Source organism: Camelus dromedarius, chromosome 8 (genome assembly GCF_036321535.1).
Source record: "Camelus dromedarius isolate mCamDro1 chromosome 8, mCamDro1.pat, whole genome shotgun sequence".
Taxonomy (NCBI): Eukaryota; Metazoa; Chordata; class Mammalia; order Artiodactyla; family Camelidae; genus Camelus; species Camelus dromedarius.
In genome coordinates, this window is record NC_087443.1 from 34,479,763 (window position 1) to 34,497,232 (window position 17,470).

Consider the following 17,470-nt stretch of genomic DNA (forward strand, 5'->3'; position numbering starts at 1 on the left):
AAATACAAATAAAAGTAATTTCTATTGCTGAGAAATCTTGAGGATTAATAGAAAATCTGGCTAAGAAAGGTGGCATTAAAGTGTTTTAGCACTAAAAACTCTAAGGGCTAAAGGAATAAAAAGGTCAATTAAGAGTACACCAAAATGATTCTGAACAATTTTGAAAACTAAGAGCTAAGAAGCTCAAATCTGTCCCTGTGTAATACTCCAGAAAAAAATGTAACAATGTGGAATTCTGGAACTAAGCAGAGATAGTCCCAACATAGAAAACTGACTATAGAAGAGTTAATTCTAAAGAATAACTGAAATGTATCACATGCTTTTATCAAAGCCCACATTTAACAGTCAACTTCCTCAGACAAATTCTCAGTTACCAGATTACACCACTGCATAAAGATAAAGTTAAATCTACAAGATAAAATCTGCATCTTAAGGTAACATCTCACTAAAATAAATTGAGATAGTATGCCTGTATCAAAAAAGAATTGGTCTTAGGCAACATGAAACTTTAGGGGTGTGATAAAACTACTGTAAGATTCAAAAGGATCAATGCAACTAAAGCTACAAACTTTAGTACTCTGGCAAACTGGGTAGCATTTTTCTGTTCAGTTTACATCAAAATACAAGCTATCTGTTTTTAAAACATGATGTTTTCAAGGTCCTTTTGGTTCTATTTTTATATATTGGTAACTTTGTTAGATAACTACTTTGAGAAGCTTACCTTATTGATGTAAAATTGTGACAAGGTAGCAGCATTAATAGCCCACTCCATAGGATGGTAGGCATTGTGCTCAAGCTGGCGTTTTAGGGTACTATGGCAGTAATGAGCAGCCTTCTCAAACATTTCCAAATGTTGGTAGACTTGAGCCAGGTAATACAGGTTATGAGTATAAACCTTCTCAAATCTATGAAGGAAAAAATATTTGCATAACAGTTTACAGTTATAAGGAACTTTCATTATCTTTATCTTGATTCTCCCACCAACCCTTTCAAGTTGAGTATATTACATCTATTTGACAGATAAGGAAACTGAGCCTCCGATGTGAATAAGGTAACATATCTAGGAAGTGGCAAATGAACGTTTTAATCCATGTCAGAATCTGCATTCTATAACCTTTGAGTGCCTTGAAAGAGAAAACATTGTGCTTTTTTTTGAGCAATTATCTTATCTACACTACGTGGAAATACCTGTGAGGGCTGATTTCTAGACCTACTCACCTTTTTGATCTTTCTTGTTCAGCTAGTTTCTCTTCTTCGGGAAGAAAGTGCTCTGTAGGATCAAGAGGAGGACTCCCAATCTGCAATTAAAAAAAAAAAATGAAACTAAAATTTTACTGCAAACACCAAGCGCCCTCCTCTGGAGGAATGGAGAAATGAATTTTTTTTTAATGTTTAAATTTTACTTTATTTTTTTTCACTTGTTTACTTTTATGTTATCCAAGAAGTAATTTTCTTAACCATAAAATCTGAAAGAGTCAAACAAAACAAGATTGACTACAGACTCACACTTGACAAAGTTTTAACTGCTATTGCAGGTGAACTTCAAATATACTAAAAAAAAAAAAAAAAAAAAAAACCATTTTGCTTTTAGAGACGTATAATTCTTTAAATATTTTAAGCCTTAATTTTTTTGTCTGGTAAAAAGCTCCTTTAACAACCTACATAAGCATGACAAATAACAAAAATGTATACATCCTTAGAATAATATTGTTCTAAATTGATCACTAATGAAAATCAACTCAAAGTTTTTATAATTATTCTAATATTTTCTTCTCAAGGGAACAAGAAAAGTATATATAGATTACCCCCTTTCAATACAGGGACATTAAAACCAGTGACTCCATTGTTTACTGCCTTGGGCAAGGTCACCCAATCTCCTGTGCTTAGATGTTTCCTCATCTATAAAATAAGGATAATAACTACCTACACCTCCTAAGTTTGTCAAGAGGATTCAATGAGTTAGTATGTGTAAATCACTTATAATCCAATCTTAGGTCTTAACCATTGCCTCTTTCTACTGCTGTTGAGGACAGTTTCGTCTGCTTTAAACTGAATTCACTAAATTCCAAATAGCAACAATGCTTTCCATTAAAAAAAATGTGATCTTACATTCTGAATGCAAACACTAAAAGCATCACCACTTGGGTTCCTAGAATTCACAGAAAGTAAAAATAACTAAGACAGGAAGGAAGGCCCAAAGTAAACACAACAGATAAGCAATTCTTCACAGACCTCAACAATTTTGAGGGCTATTTTGTACGCTTAGCCCTGCCTTGATGAGATGAATTAATCAACCTATTATTTTATGTACGTACTTCGCTAATGTTATGACTAGCAAGCTTCATATGTAACACTAACAGTCAAATCAGTCTCTCAACTAAAAAAGTATAAAGAGTTCTACTATGTTTTACGGTTCCATCTTAACACTCATTTTAAATGACGTATTATACATGTTTGGTATCTTCACATTTTAAATGAACAATTTCATATCTAAGAGTGTGAGCCTAGAATCACGTAAGGAGACAAAACATCTCAGTTTGGCTCTATGGTGCTCTGCTCCTCTTAGCACATTAGGGGGAAAGTTAAAACACCAAGGCTGCAGAGTGACGCCTTTTAAAATTCTCCAACTTGGGGAAATATTCCTCAGAAAAAAAGTGTTAAGGGCCTAGAAACACATATTCTAAATGTACATTCTAAAATTCCTTGTGGGTGTAATTAACATGTTGATTTGCTCCAATCTTTTTCCTCCAGGGGAAGCTTCTTATGGGTTGGGACCGTATTTTATTCATATTTGATTCCCTAGCATTTTGTATAGTACCTGGCACAAAGTAAAAACAATGTCTAGTGAATTAAACTGACAAAGCAAATAGGAATGTTCAGTGTATGCATTCTGCTTACAGCACATTTCTTCTAGATATGGAAGTCGTCTCTATACTACACAGTTCTTAAAGGAACACCTCCTCACAGCGAAAAAAAAATGTGACAATGAATATATGTATGTTCATGTATAACTGAAAAATTGTGCTCTACACTGAAATTTGACACAACGTTGTAAAATAACTAACTCAGTAAAAAAAAGTTTAAAAAAATAAAAATAAAAAAATAAAGGAACACCTCACACTTGTATTTTAGACTAAGTCCAACTAGTAAGGGAGGCAGTAGAATATAGTGGTTAAAAGTATGTGTTGTGGAGTCAGATTATGTAGGTTGGAACCCTAGCTTCACCACTTACTAGTATGTGGTCCTGTGCAACTCACACAATCTCTTGTACATCTGTTTCCTCATTTATAAAATAAAGATAATAAAAATATCTACCTCTTAAGGTAGGTTATGAGGATTAAATGAGTTAAAATCTGTAAATCACTTATAACAGTGCCTACAACTGCTACTATAAATGTTTAAGTAAACAAAATATCAACAAGTGGGAATACATCAAACTAAAAAACTTCTGCACAGCAAAGGAAACCATCAATAAAATGAAAAGGTAACATAACAAATGGGAGAAAATATGTGCAAATCATATATCCAATAAGGGGTTAATATCCAAAATATATAAAGAACTCAATGGCAAAAAAAAAAAAAATCCAATTAAGAAATGAATAGATCTGAATAGACATTTTTTACAAAGACATACAGATGGCAACAGTCACATGAAAAACTGCTCAACATCACAAAACTGCAAATCAAGGAAACGCAAATCAAAACCACAATAGGATGTTAACTCACACCCATTAGTATGGTTATTATTAAAAAGACAAGAAATAACAAGTGTTGGCAAGGATGTAGAGAAAAAGGAACCCTGGTTCACTGTTGGTTGTAATGTAAATTGGTGCAGCCACTATGGAAAACAGTATGGAAGGTCCTCAAAAAACTAAAAATAGAACTGATATGATCCAGTATATGATCCAGCAATTCCATTTCTGGATATTTATTCAAAAGAAACAAAAACACTAACTTGAAAATGTATCTGGTGTACAGCATGGATGGACCTGGAGGGCATTATGCTAAGTGAAGTATGTCATACAGAGAAAGACAAATACTGTAAGATATCACATGTGGAGTCTTCAAAAATACAACAAACTAGTGAATATAACAGAAAAGAAACAGACTCACAGATGTAGAGAAGGAACCAGCGGTTACGAGAAGGGAAGGGACAAGATGTAGGTGGAGGATTAAGAGGTACAAACCATCAGGTATAAAATAAGCTATAAGGATGTATTGTACAATATGGGGAAGATAGCCAATATTTTATAATAACTATAAATGGAGCATAACCTTTAAAAATTGTGAATTACTATATAGTATACCTGTAACATAAAATATTGTACATCAACTATAATTTTAAAAATGATACTATAAAATAAATAAATAAATAAATAAATAAATAAAATTTTTAAATGTATCTGCACGCCCATGTTCACTGCAGCATTATTTACAATAGCCAAACATGGAAACGACTTAGGGTCCATCAACAGATGAATGGATAAAGAAACTGTGAGATATATATAGATAGATATAGATATAGATATGTACAATGGAACATCATTCAGCCATTGAAAGGGATATTTGTAACATGGATGGACCGTGAGGGCATTACACTAAGTGAAATAAGTCAGACAAGGAAAGGCAAATACCAGTGATCTCATATGTGGGATCTTTAAAAACAAAAACAAAAAAACCCCACTTTATAGACACATAGAACAAATTAGACTGGTGGTTGCAGAAGCAGGGGACTGTGGGGTGATCAAAAAGGGGGAAGGTGATCAAAAGATATAAACTTCCAGTTATAAAATAAATAAGTCCTGGGGACATAATCTATAGCATAGTGACTATAGTTAATAATTCTGTATTGTAGATTTGAAAGTTGCTAAAAGAGATTAATTCTTTAAAGTCTTTATCATAAGAAAAAAATTATAAATACGTGTGATGATGATTAACTAGACGTACTGTGATGATCATTTCATAATATATACACATAGTGAATCACGTTATACACTTTAATATAATGTCATATGTTAACTACAACTCAATTTAAAAAGATTTAACATAAAAGCAATCAAATCAGCAAGAAAACACAAACTTGAGTCAATAAATGTAAAAGACACTTTCAAAAGAGAAAATACAAATGGAAATATTTTAAAATTAATCTCTTTAGTCAAAGAAATTCAAGTTAGAATGAGACCAAAGATGGTTTTTTAAGCTATATAAGGAAAAGTTGTGAAGGAGATGAGAACTCTCATCACCAGTGGAATAAGGATATATTGGTAGTCTTTTTGGAAAGCAATTTTATAATGTATGTCAAATACTTAAATGGTCATCCCTCCAAATACTGTAAGGTATCACTCATATGTGGAATCTAAAAAAAAAGCGAACTCCTGGAAGAGAGTAAAAGGGTGGCTGCCAGGGGCTGAGGTAATGGGGGAGATGGGGCAATGTTGGTTAAGGGTTCAAACTTCCAGTTATAAGATAAATAAGTTCTGGGGATCTAACGTACAATATGCTGACTGTAGTTATTAGCAATGCTGTATTGTATACTTGAAAGTTGCTAAGAAAGTAAATCTTAAATATGCTCACTGCAAAAAAAAAAAAAATTGTGAGGCGATGAAGCTGTTAACTAACTCTATAGTGGTAATCATTAATCATTTTGCAATATATCTGTGAATCTAATTATTATGTTGTACCCCTTAAACTTAAACAGTGTTGCACGTCAATTATACCTCAAATCTAAGAATGAATGAATAAATGAATTTTGAAAATCCCTCTGGCTTATAAGATTGTGTCTCTTTACCACCTCTACCCAAAACCTACTAATGAATAACCCTTCATAAGTACAGAATACATTTTCTTTTTTAGTATTCTGTATTTAAGCAATTTTATGAAGAAAAAGAATACATTTATTTCATTTTTTTCTTTTTTAAAATTGAAGTGTAGTTGATTTACAATGTTTCCAGTGTACAGCAAAGTGATTCAGTTATACATATATATTTATTCTTTTTCAGATTCTTTTCCATTATAGGTTATTATAAGATATTGAACATAGCTCCCTGTGAATCCATTTATTTTAATACAGTAATGATTTAACTATAATATTACCTTGGAAGGCAACATGGTAGAGTAGAAAGAACAAGAGTTTGGGATCAGATAAACCAGATTTAAATCCTGATTGTGTCACATAGCATATGTTAAATTCACAAACTCCTTACCTAAAAATGGAAATAACAGTACCTCCTTCATAAAGTTGTGGTGAGAATAAAACGTAGTCTGCTTAAGCACTCAGTAAACATTAGTTTTTTTATTAGTTACATCTTCTAAAACTAAAATGTTAGTTTTTATATATCATCCAGTTTATCTTTGCAGGGTTTTACCATGGAAAAATGTTAATATAGTTGTAATCAAAGTGTACTTTTTACATGCATCTTCCATGTATGATGATTCAAATATTTAACATTTTAATAGTTGTATCATATTCCCTTGCTAAGAGAGTACCATAGTTTATTTAACCATTCTGCAATTATTGGATATATACAGCATATATCTAGTGACTTTGCATTAAATACTTCATTATCTGATCCCCACAACAGTTCTGTATTGTTGAGATGGGAGGGTTATCCCCATCTTACAAATGAAGAATAGGTGGCACAGAAAGTTCGAATTCCCCAAAGTCAGTTAATTATAACCAAACTAGAAATTCCAGGTCTCCTATCTTCAAATTCAGTGATTTCCCGCCCCATTTAGCTCTCTCCTTTACCTAGAACTATAATTTGTCTATAGATTTTTTTAATGATATTCTAAATTCTGCCACCATTAGGTCAAAAATTTATGAAACATTAAAAATAGTTTTACTCAGAATTATTATATTGATTAATAACAAACAAGTAGAAAACCAGATAAGCAATTATATTTCTCCAACTAAACACTATCTTACATATTTGTACACTGAAACCATCCATTAAATTCACTCAAGCATTCACACAGTAGTAATACTGTTCTTTTTTTTTGGTTGATCTGGATGGTCAGGGTGGAATATTTGTTATTTCAAGATAATAGAAACTGTTATCTAGATGCTGCAATGAATACAGTAGTAAAAAATATCCTTGTCATCATGGAGCTTACATTCTAGTACTGAAGATGGGTGATAAATAAATCACTAAAATGAACAGTATTTTAGATGGTGATAAGTGTGAAGCAGAAAAATAAAGCAGGAAAAGGAGACAGGAAGTGTTGGTGGGGGCTGGTTTGCAGTAACAGATGTAGGAGTAGCCAATGAGTCCTCCACCAAAGACTCATTTGAGACATCTGAGTCAAGATCTGAAGGAAATGAGGCAGTAAGCCAGGTAGATACGTAGGGGAAGAGCAGCATTAGTAGAGGAAACAGTTAAGTGCAAAGGCCCTGAGTTGGGAGCCTCTCTGGTGTCTTTTAGGACAGCAAGAATGCCAGTGTAGCTAGAGCAGAATGAGACAGGGAGAAAGAGTAGATGAAATTAGAGAAGTAATAGTAGCCAGAGCAGATAATAAACTTGCAGGTCTTCACTGATCTTTGGAGTCTACTGAGTAAGATGGGAAAGCCAGTGAGAATTTTGAGGGAAGGTATGATATAATCTAATCTACCTTTGAAGAGGAAGGGTGGGGAGGGATAAATTAGGAGCTTGGGATTTACAGATACTACTATATATAAAAAGATAAACAACAAGGTCCTACTGGATAGCGCAGGGAACTACAGTCAATATCTCGTAATAACCTATTATGAAAAAGAATATATGTACATGTATAACTGAATCACTGTGCTATATACTAGAAACTAACCCAACACTGTAAATCAACTATACTTCAATTAAAAAAAAAAAAAACTACAGCAACAACCTCAGGAAGAGATGATGATGGTTTGGATGGTTTGATTCTAGACATAACTTAAAAGGGAAGCCAACAGGATTTGTTGATACATTAGAGAGTGAGGATATGAGACTCCAAGGTTTTAGGCCTCAGCAACCGAAGAAAGAAGTTGGTGTTTACAGCAAGGGCAGTAAGGAGGGGAAAATTATCAGAAGCTCAATGTTACACTGAAGTTTTAAAGATACCCACCTACTCCATAAAGAGAGCAAATGTCAAGTCAGCAGTTGGACAGACAAGTCTAGCATTAGAGAGGTATAGACTGGAGATATAATCTGGGAGTCATCAGCATAGAGAGGGTATTTAGAACATGGGAACAAATGTTGATGGAAAGAGAAGACATCCAAACACTGAACTCTGGGTACCCCATTGTTCAGAGGTTAGGGAAATATGGAAGAAGCACCAAGGACTGAGAAGAAGGAAAAACAGACAAATGGAAGCTAAATAATTATGCCAAAAAAAGACTAATTAAGTGTGCCAAATGCTACTGACAGGGCAAATAAGATGAGGACTAAGAATTTATCACTGCATACAGCAATATATAAATCACTGGTGAGCTTGATGAGACACTGATTCTTAACTCTGAGTTATTTAAATGGGTGCTACAAGTAGGCTCAAAACAAAGTTAATTAAGTCAATTTTAATTTTAGAAAACTGCAGATTTTTTAAAAAACAGACTTCATTTTTTAGAGCAGTTTTAGGTTCACAGAAAAGCTGAATGGAAGACATAGAGATGTCCTATACACCTCCTCGCCCCCAAACACATAAAGCCTCTTTCAGATTGCCAAGTTTTAGCAGGTAAAACGTAGTAAGGAAAAGAATAGTAACACAGTGGTGTTAAAAAGTTCACCTTTGTAGGACTGAGACCCTCTGGAGTAAAAGTTTTCAATCTAGCTCCCTAGAGCCCGAGAAGTTCTACGGCACCTATTCTAGACCACCACAGTGGAGAGGGAGGAAGCTATCTCTAGTCGATTGGGCTCAGGGTTCTTCTGACCTGCTTAACCAGAGCTGCTCCATCAGTTTTTACATATTGCATTTCAGAAGGGATTCACGGCTTTAAAAAGTCATTGAAAACCACTGCTCTGAAGTAGTGGTTCTCAAAGTGCAGTACCCAGGCCAGCAGCAGCAGCATCACCTGCTTCCTTGTAAAAAATGCAAATTCTCAGATCCCACCCAGACCTACTGAATCAGAGATAGGAGTGAGCACTGCGTCTTAACAAGCCCTCCAGGTGATTCTGATGCACGCTGAAATTTGAGAACCACTGCCTCAGAGATTTCAGATATTTTGCTTAAGTAGTTGTTTGCTTTCCTTTAAGCACTGCTATTCTCAGTGGAAATCAAAATATAATTTTTAAATTATAAATGAAAATATGCATGTATCAGTATCTTAGGATAATATTAGAATAATATTTCCTATACAGTTATATTTGAATTAAGATTGCCATTAGACCATTCCAAAGGTTATTTTTAAGAACCCTAAAGCCTGTAATATAAAACAATTTCAGCTATCAGGTGACTACCTAGACAGCACTATAGCATGGTCCCAAAGTATAATGAAAAGACACATTCTAATATTATAAGTGAAAAATTCTTTACATCAATTCTTGACTCGTTTTAATCAAAAATTAAAATTTATCTGACATGCAACATACCTCTTTCATATACTGATTATATAGTGCTTCTGATGATTCTAGATAAGCTTGCGCAGTTTCAATTTCTTCTCTTTCAGACCACAAGATACCCAGATTATTCTGAAAAATAAAGAAAAGAGAAATACATAAAATTTTCAATTAAAGCAATTTTCAGTTTCAAAGTCAACAGTTACCTATCAAATAGTACTCGGGTCCAATTAACAATGAATTAATTATTCATAATACTATTGTCCTTATGCCATGGTAGGTAGCCACGAAGATGGATTCCCCAGTAATTCCTGCCTCCTGATGTTCATGCCCTTGTATAATCTCTTCCCCTTAAATCTGGGCTGGATTTAGTGACTTGCTTCTAAAAAGCAGAATATGGCAAAAGTGATAGAAGGTCTTTTCCAAGATCAGGTTACAAAACACAGTGGTTCCGTTTCGGGTGTTCCCTCTCGCTTGTTCTCTGAGGGAAGCCAAATGCCATGTTCTGAGCCACCCTATGGATAGACTCACGTGGCAAGGAACTAAAGGAAGGTCAACAGCCAGCAAGGAATCCAGGTCCTCAGATCAACAGCCTATAAGGAATGGAATCCTGTCAACAATCACGTGAGTGAGCTTGGAAGCAGATCCTCCTCCAGTTAAGCCTTCAAGTGCAGCCCCCGCAGACCAACAATCTGACTAGACCTTGAGCCAGAGGCAACTAGCTAAGCCATGCCTAGATTCCTGATATAATAAATTTGTTGTTTCAAGCTGCTAAATTTGAGGGTACAACATTACACAGCAATAGATAACGACTAGACATAGAGACAAAGATGAGCTACAAACATAATGCTTTCAAAACATCTATAATATCCTCCAGAGATCTCTTTGAAAAAGGAAACATTCTCAACAGGCTCAAGCCTGAAGGGAGATAAGTGCTCCAATTCCAACAATTCAGATCATATGGTATGAAAAATCTGAAGATGCTATATGGCTTTCTTCATCATAAATCAGATTCCTAATGTTTACCATTTCAAACAAGGCATTTGTTTATATTTTCCTGAGTTCTTAAAAATATAGCCTTATAATTATATCCAATCAATAAAATAATTTTTCATTTGTAGTGTCTTTTCTGGTACTGATCACATCCTTTTGATTTCCATAGCACCAATTTCCTGCTGCTATCATGAAAGCACTAAGGAGAAGCTGCTTAGATTTAGGGTTATACCCTTAATAACATTTTAAAAACTAAGCCAGTTTTCCCCCTGCCACATGATTCTCTTTATCAGGCTCTGTACAGGGCAAATCAGGCCTACTGAGATGGTCAGAATTCAAGACTATCTCCCCTTCAGACAATGCGGTTAGTCGGCATCCCAACCCTTGTGATAGTCTTTCAGGCACAGGGATACTTCTGAGGCTGGGCTTCTACCATCTTTTGCTTACTTCCCTAGGGAAGGGAACAGGATAAGGAAACAAGAGTTTTTAAAGCAAATTCTTAACTGGAGCCCAAGGATCCACAAATTATCCACGATGAGTCTTTGAACATGGATGAGAAAACATTACAAATTTATTTTCACTATATCCTAAAATTTAGCATTTCTTTCAATTATGAATGCAGGAAACAAAATGCAGCAAATCACAGCACCTAGGATTCTGTGGCCTATAGAAGTGAAAAATCTTCATATTACAGCTAGCAGATATCTCAAAATATCATTTACATTCATTAGTACTTTAAAATTATGGAGGACATTAGACGTATCATTAGATGTTATTTAATGTGTTAGGAAGCATCTGTATTACTATGAAGTTACTAGTGATATCGCACTCATTTGTTTTAAAAAATATTTTGATAACTCCTATATTATTGGTTTCTTTTGTAACCCTTTATATTTTATTTTATACATTTGAAGATCACTGTTCGATGAAACATAGGCTTCATAAGACTGCAAAAGGGGCACATGGCACAAAAAAATCTTTAGAAACCCTATAGTTTAAAGGTGGCATGATCACTGCCCCGGAGCACAGACCTCTGGTCTGGCTTCACATAATGTATCTATTCTATAACTTGTATCTATTCTATAACTTTTTTTTAAAGTGGCTTGAACAGTCCTCAGTGTCTGGGACTGCAAGTCATAGTGATAAATTAGTGAGACTCTAAACTAGGCAGTTCTCTCCTCTATATTACTTACGCAGTCCTTTGCAGCATCTTGGGGAAGCTTAAAGGGCTCTACCCCACTAATAATTTACTGATTATTCTGCCCACCCAGCCTCAGAGAATGTAATCTCCCTTAATATTAATTTCTTGAATTTAGAAATGGATCCACAAGTCACCTTTTCTCACTCCCTAGGTCAACTAACTTTTCTTCTGACAATCAGTTGTTGAGATACTCCATTTGGCCATGACACCAGTACACTGCACCTAGCCTAGACAGACTAGAGATTCACCTAGTACTAGGAACTAGTTCACCACATTTGTTCTATTTTGATGGGATGGTGAAGCATTTAGCCTCCTAGATCGAGGGTAGGCTGTGACACAGAAAGCAACAACTCTGGTGTATGACAACTCTTAAACCAGGTAGAGACCCTGGACTATGTCTAGAAATGACAAAGGTTTTTCTTTTGAACCATAACCTACTGAGGTCCTAAAGTGCAAGAGATCTAGAATGGATTTGATTTTTCAAAATTAATAGTATTAATGTTTCTTTCAGTGTTTACTCTATAGAGACAACTGCTACTGACATTCTACATGAATATAAACTCTAAAATGCACCAGAAAGTGTATCATTCACAGACTATCATCATGTTCTTGCCCTTGGGATATCAGAATAGGTAGGGGAAAAAAATTAAATATAAAACAGTAACAGCTAAAAAAGTACTACTGGTGAACTCTACCAAACATGAAAGGAAAAAATAATACCAACTCTACACAAATTCATCCATAAAAGCAAAGAGGAAAGAACACTTCCCATCTCATACTAAACCAAAAACATAACAATAAAAAAAAAACTACAGACTGGTATCTTTCATGAACAAAGATATAAACAATATTAACAAAATTTTAGCATATTCATCCCAACAATATATAGAAAGTAATATATTACCCAAGTCTGGCTTGGTAAAAACTCCAGTGGGGTTTATCACAGGAAAGAAAGGTTGGTTTAATATTGGAAAATCAATTAATGTAATTCACCACATTAACAGACAACAAAAGGAGAAACAAAAACAAAAACATGATCATCTCAGACGCAGCAATGAAATAATGATACTGAGTAAAAGAAGTCAGACCAAAAGAAGAGTATACACCACATGATTCCATTACAAAATTCTAAAAAATACTGGGGAAGAGGGCAAGGAGAAGGGAGAGAGAATAAAGGAGGGAGGGAGGGACTACAAAGTGCAAGGAAACTTTTAATGGTGATGGATATGTTCATTACCTTGACTGCAGTGACAGTTTCATGGGAATACAGAGATGTCAAAATTCATCAAATTGTATACTTTAGATATGGGCAGTTCATCGTATGTCAACTGCATCTCAATAAATCTATAACACACACAGAAGGTACTCCTCATACATATATATCCTGGCAGAGGGGAGAATATTCTACTAACCTATTAGGAAATTTTACTTAAGTGAAGCAGTTAAATTTCACTCAGAATAATGCAAGTGTATAATTCTGATAGCAAAAATTAGATGGAAACCAGAAAAAAAAACCATTCTTAAGGCCTCCAGAACTTGGGATAGAAGGGGACGGTCTCTCTTGATAATCTAATGTGGGTCCATGTCCTATATATTTAGTTTCCAGGTACCAGATTGAGACAAAGTATTCAGCGTATCATAAATTCCCATGAACTGATACTTTCAAGTTTTTTCTCACACACACACCCACACACACACGTAGTCTTTTACCAAAATGGAATGACTCTACATAATTCCAAACATCCCTCTCCTCTTAATATTCATATTTTGGTTAACAAATATAAATCATTATTTCTAATGGCTGCATATTGTTCTTCTGTATGGATGTACTAGTATTTATTTAACTAAATATCTACTCACTAATGTTTATTTTCCTTTTTTTAAATTAACAGTGCTGTGATAAACACCCATGTTAACATACCTTTGCAGCCTGACTTAGTATTATTTTAGAATCCTGATGTGGAATTTTTTAACTCAAAATCTTGACTCAAGAGTTTTGATACCTACTGATCTCCAGTTTATATTTCCACTAGCAACAATGCTAATGCCAGTATCTATCTCCTCATAATTTCCCCAGCAATGAGTGTAATCAATATCTTTAATAATCTCTGCCAATCTGATACAATTTTTGTCTCATTCTTTCAGTTTCCTTTATTATTAGTCATATCATATACAGCAAATATTCAATGTAATAAAATGCTATAGAGTGGTAATGTCATTGGAATAAACAGACCAACGAACAGTAGAGTTCAGAAACAGACTAGCACAAACAGAATCTAATTAAATATCGCTGTACCTCGTAGGCTAGTTTTAGTGCATTACTTTTCATATTTTTATACCTACTTTTCATCATTCTTTCAGATAAACATATTCATTCTGCCAACTAAGAAAAAAGATTCAGTAGAAACCACATCAAACCTATAAATGAGTATCAGGGAAATGGTATGTTTAATTTTGCCACCTAGGAACATGGTATATCACTCCTTTCAAGATAATCCATTCTAATCGCTTCTCAGCCTTTTGGCTAAGATCAAGTGTAAGATTATCAGTTCTACCATCCCTAATACTGCTCTTTGTGATACAATTTCCAAAATTAGTATTTTAAACAAGTTATTGCTTATATATAGGAATATTATTGATATTATTTATTTACCTTATATTTTCCTGCTTTGTAAAATTGATAGTTCTAAGAGTTTCATAGCTGATGACTTGAGGTTTTTTAGGTCTACAAGGATCACATATAAAAATGATGATTTTTATTTTTAAAGACTGATAATTCTTATTTGCTTTATATATTATTACAATGGCCACAACTTTTAATCAAGGTTTTGTTCCTGGTTTTAGTAAGATCAGCTCTAATAATTCTCCATTCAGAAGAGGCTGGCTTCAGAAAACTGTATTTCATTTAAGATGTCACAATTTGTAAGACACAATTATTTCATGTATCAATGAGAAAACACTGCCAAATAAATTATGACACAAAAATCAATTATAAGATGCATCCTGATTTCATAGATATTAATATATTTAAGAACAAGCATATTAAAATCAATAAAATACAGTAAATACTGGAGATCCTATATTACATTAAGGAAGGTTTCTAATTCTATTTTTGAGATACTGAAGTAATTTTTTAAATGTTCATTAAGATCTTAGGCAACCAAACAATTAAAGAAAATTTCAAATAACTGAGATATTGTTTGAATTCAACATTTTACAGATTTCATTAGATCATTCATCCACTCAACAAATATTTAGAATGGCCTATAATGTGCCAAGAACAAAAGTTAAAATTAGTGAGCAAAAAGAAAAGCAAAAAGAGAGCAAAAAGCTCTTATTATAGAGCTTTTTATTTAATTGGGCCATGATAACAGAATATGACCTATACAATTTCCCTTTTAATTTTGAGGCTTTTCTTTAAGATCTACTTATTATATGATCAATTGTGGTAAATGTTTCCTGGATCACATATACTAGGAACTGGAACTACTGAATTTAAGGGTTGTGAGCTTACTTAAGCAAAGTACCTGACACAAGAAGTTCATACATATTTATATTTTGAAGTGTTATGTTCCTGAAGAGAATGTCAGATTTATTTCTTAACAAGTCAAGCACCATATAAATGGGAAACAATAAGTATTATAAGGATTCAAAGGTAGGAGGAAGAAACCCGTTTCGAACAAAATGATCCAAAGAAAGTTACTAAAAGCGAAAATAAACAAGTGGGACCTAATTAAACTTGAAAGCTTTTGCACAGCAAAGGAAATCATAAGCAAAACAAAACGACAACCTACGGAATGGGAGAAAATATTTGCAAAAGATGATACTGACAAAGGCTTGATCTCCAGAATATATAAACAGCTCATACAACTTAATAAGAAAAAAACAACCCAATCCAAAAATAGGCAGAAGACCTAACAAGCAATTCTTCAATGAAGACATATGAATGACCAATAGGCATGTAAAAAAATGCTCAATATCACTAAGTATCAAAGAAATGCAAATCGAAACTACCATAAGGTATCACCTCACACCAGTCAGAATGGCCACCATTCAGAAGCCCACAAATGATAAATGCTGGAGAGGGTGTTGAGAAAAGGAAACCTTCCTACACTGTTGGTGGGAATGCAGTTTGGTGCAGCCATTGTAGAAAACAGTATGGAGATTCCTCAAAAGACTAAAAACAGACTTATCATATGACCCAGCAATCCCACTCCAGGGCATATATCCAGAAGGAACCCTAATTCAAAAAGACATCTGCACCCCAATGTTCATAGCAGCACTATTTACAATAGCCAAGACATGGAAACAATCTTTGTCCATTGACAGATGACTGGATAAAGAAGCTGTGGTATATTTATACAATGGAATACTATTCAGTAATAAAAAAATGACAACATAATGCCATTTGCTGCAACATGGATGTCCCTGGAGAATGTCATTCTAAGTGAAGTAAGCCAGAAAAAGAAAGAAAGATACCATATGATATCATTCATATGTGGAATCTTGAAAAAAAATAAATAAATAAAACAGAAACAGACTCACAGATACAGAAATACAAACTTGTGGTTGCCAGAGAGGAGCGAGGTAGGGACAGACTGGGAGTTCGAGATTTGTAGATACTGACAGGTATATATAGAACAGATAAACAAGTTTATACTGTATAGCTCACGGTGAAAAAGAGTATGAAAACGAATATATATATTCACGTCATGACTGAAAAACTGTACTCTACACCATAAATTGACACAACACTGTAAACTGAATATAAATTTTTTTAAAAAAGTTACTAAAAGTATGAGGTGCGTCTTCAGATGGGTTTTGAAGAATGAGTAGGAATTCCCTGGGGAGCAAAACGAATGAACATGGCAAGAACAGAACTGAAGATTTTAGATACTTTGTTTTAAATTAAGAATCTACTCCGGACATTCTTTATAATTTCCTTGAGGCCTTAAATTAAGATGTAAATTACTTTGGATTTTTCTTAATGGAATGGACAGGATTTGGATGAGTGGAGAATTGGAAAGGGCACTTACAATGTAGGAGGTTCTGGATAAACAAATGTGTTGACACGACTAAGCAAAGCAGCAACTGATGTTGGCGGAGTGGGTGATAAGGGTGGAGAGGGAGTTTGGAAGCCGCTTATCGCGTAGTTTCGAAAACGTGGGGACAAATTGTGCCTTACTACGTTTGCCTTTGGTGTTGGCAAGAGTTGGTGCCCCTCTCCACCCCCTGGCCTCCGGTGAACAGCAGAAGGCCGGGCTTGCTCTCACCTGCGCTTGGATGTAGAGGGAGACGCAATCTTGCGACAGTCGGTACTTGCGCAGTAGCCTCAGGCATTTCACCAGATGCTCCTCCCCCGCCGACAGCTCCTCCGTGTCGATGTGGTTCACTCCGAGGTGGAACTCAATAACCGCCCGCCTCACCGCCCTCTGGGCAATAGGCCCCTCGACCTCCACCAGTTCAGCCGGCAGCCCCAGGGTGTGGTCCCCCGCGCCCAAGCTGTCTTCGGCCTGAGGCCGCTCCTCCTCGTCCTCAGGCGCGGGGCCCAGCAGCGCCTTGACCTCTTCCAGCAGCGCCCGGGCGCCGTATTTGGACTTGTACGGTTCCTTCTCCGGGTTTTTATGCAGTTCTACCCGCGACAGGGCCAGAGCGGCCTGGAATTTCTCACGAATCTCGACCCATGGAGCATCCGCCATGGCGGCCTCTCCAGCCTCGGTCTCAATGTTTGCAGTCGGGACTCCCGCCTTCCTTCTGCTTTGCGACACTT

General features: G+C 35.1%; 1 protein-coding gene across 1 annotated transcript in view; it reads right to left on the bottom strand.

Moving 5' to 3' along the window:
• KIFBP (kinesin family binding protein) overlaps window positions 1-17,470 on the bottom strand; it is a 36,603-nt gene extending 19,133 nt beyond the window's left edge. The window contains exons 1-4 of the mRNA XM_010985824.3: window positions 16,974-17,470; window positions 9,540-9,638; window positions 1,219-1,298; window positions 722-905 (exon numbers count right to left, since the gene is read on the bottom strand). Coding sequence (XP_010984126.1) covers window positions 722-905; window positions 1,219-1,298; window positions 9,540-9,638; window positions 16,974-17,399 — 789 coding nt within the window. The 5' untranslated portion in view covers window positions 17,400-17,470. The remainder of the gene's footprint in view (window positions 1-721; window positions 906-1,218; window positions 1,299-9,539; window positions 9,639-16,973) is intronic.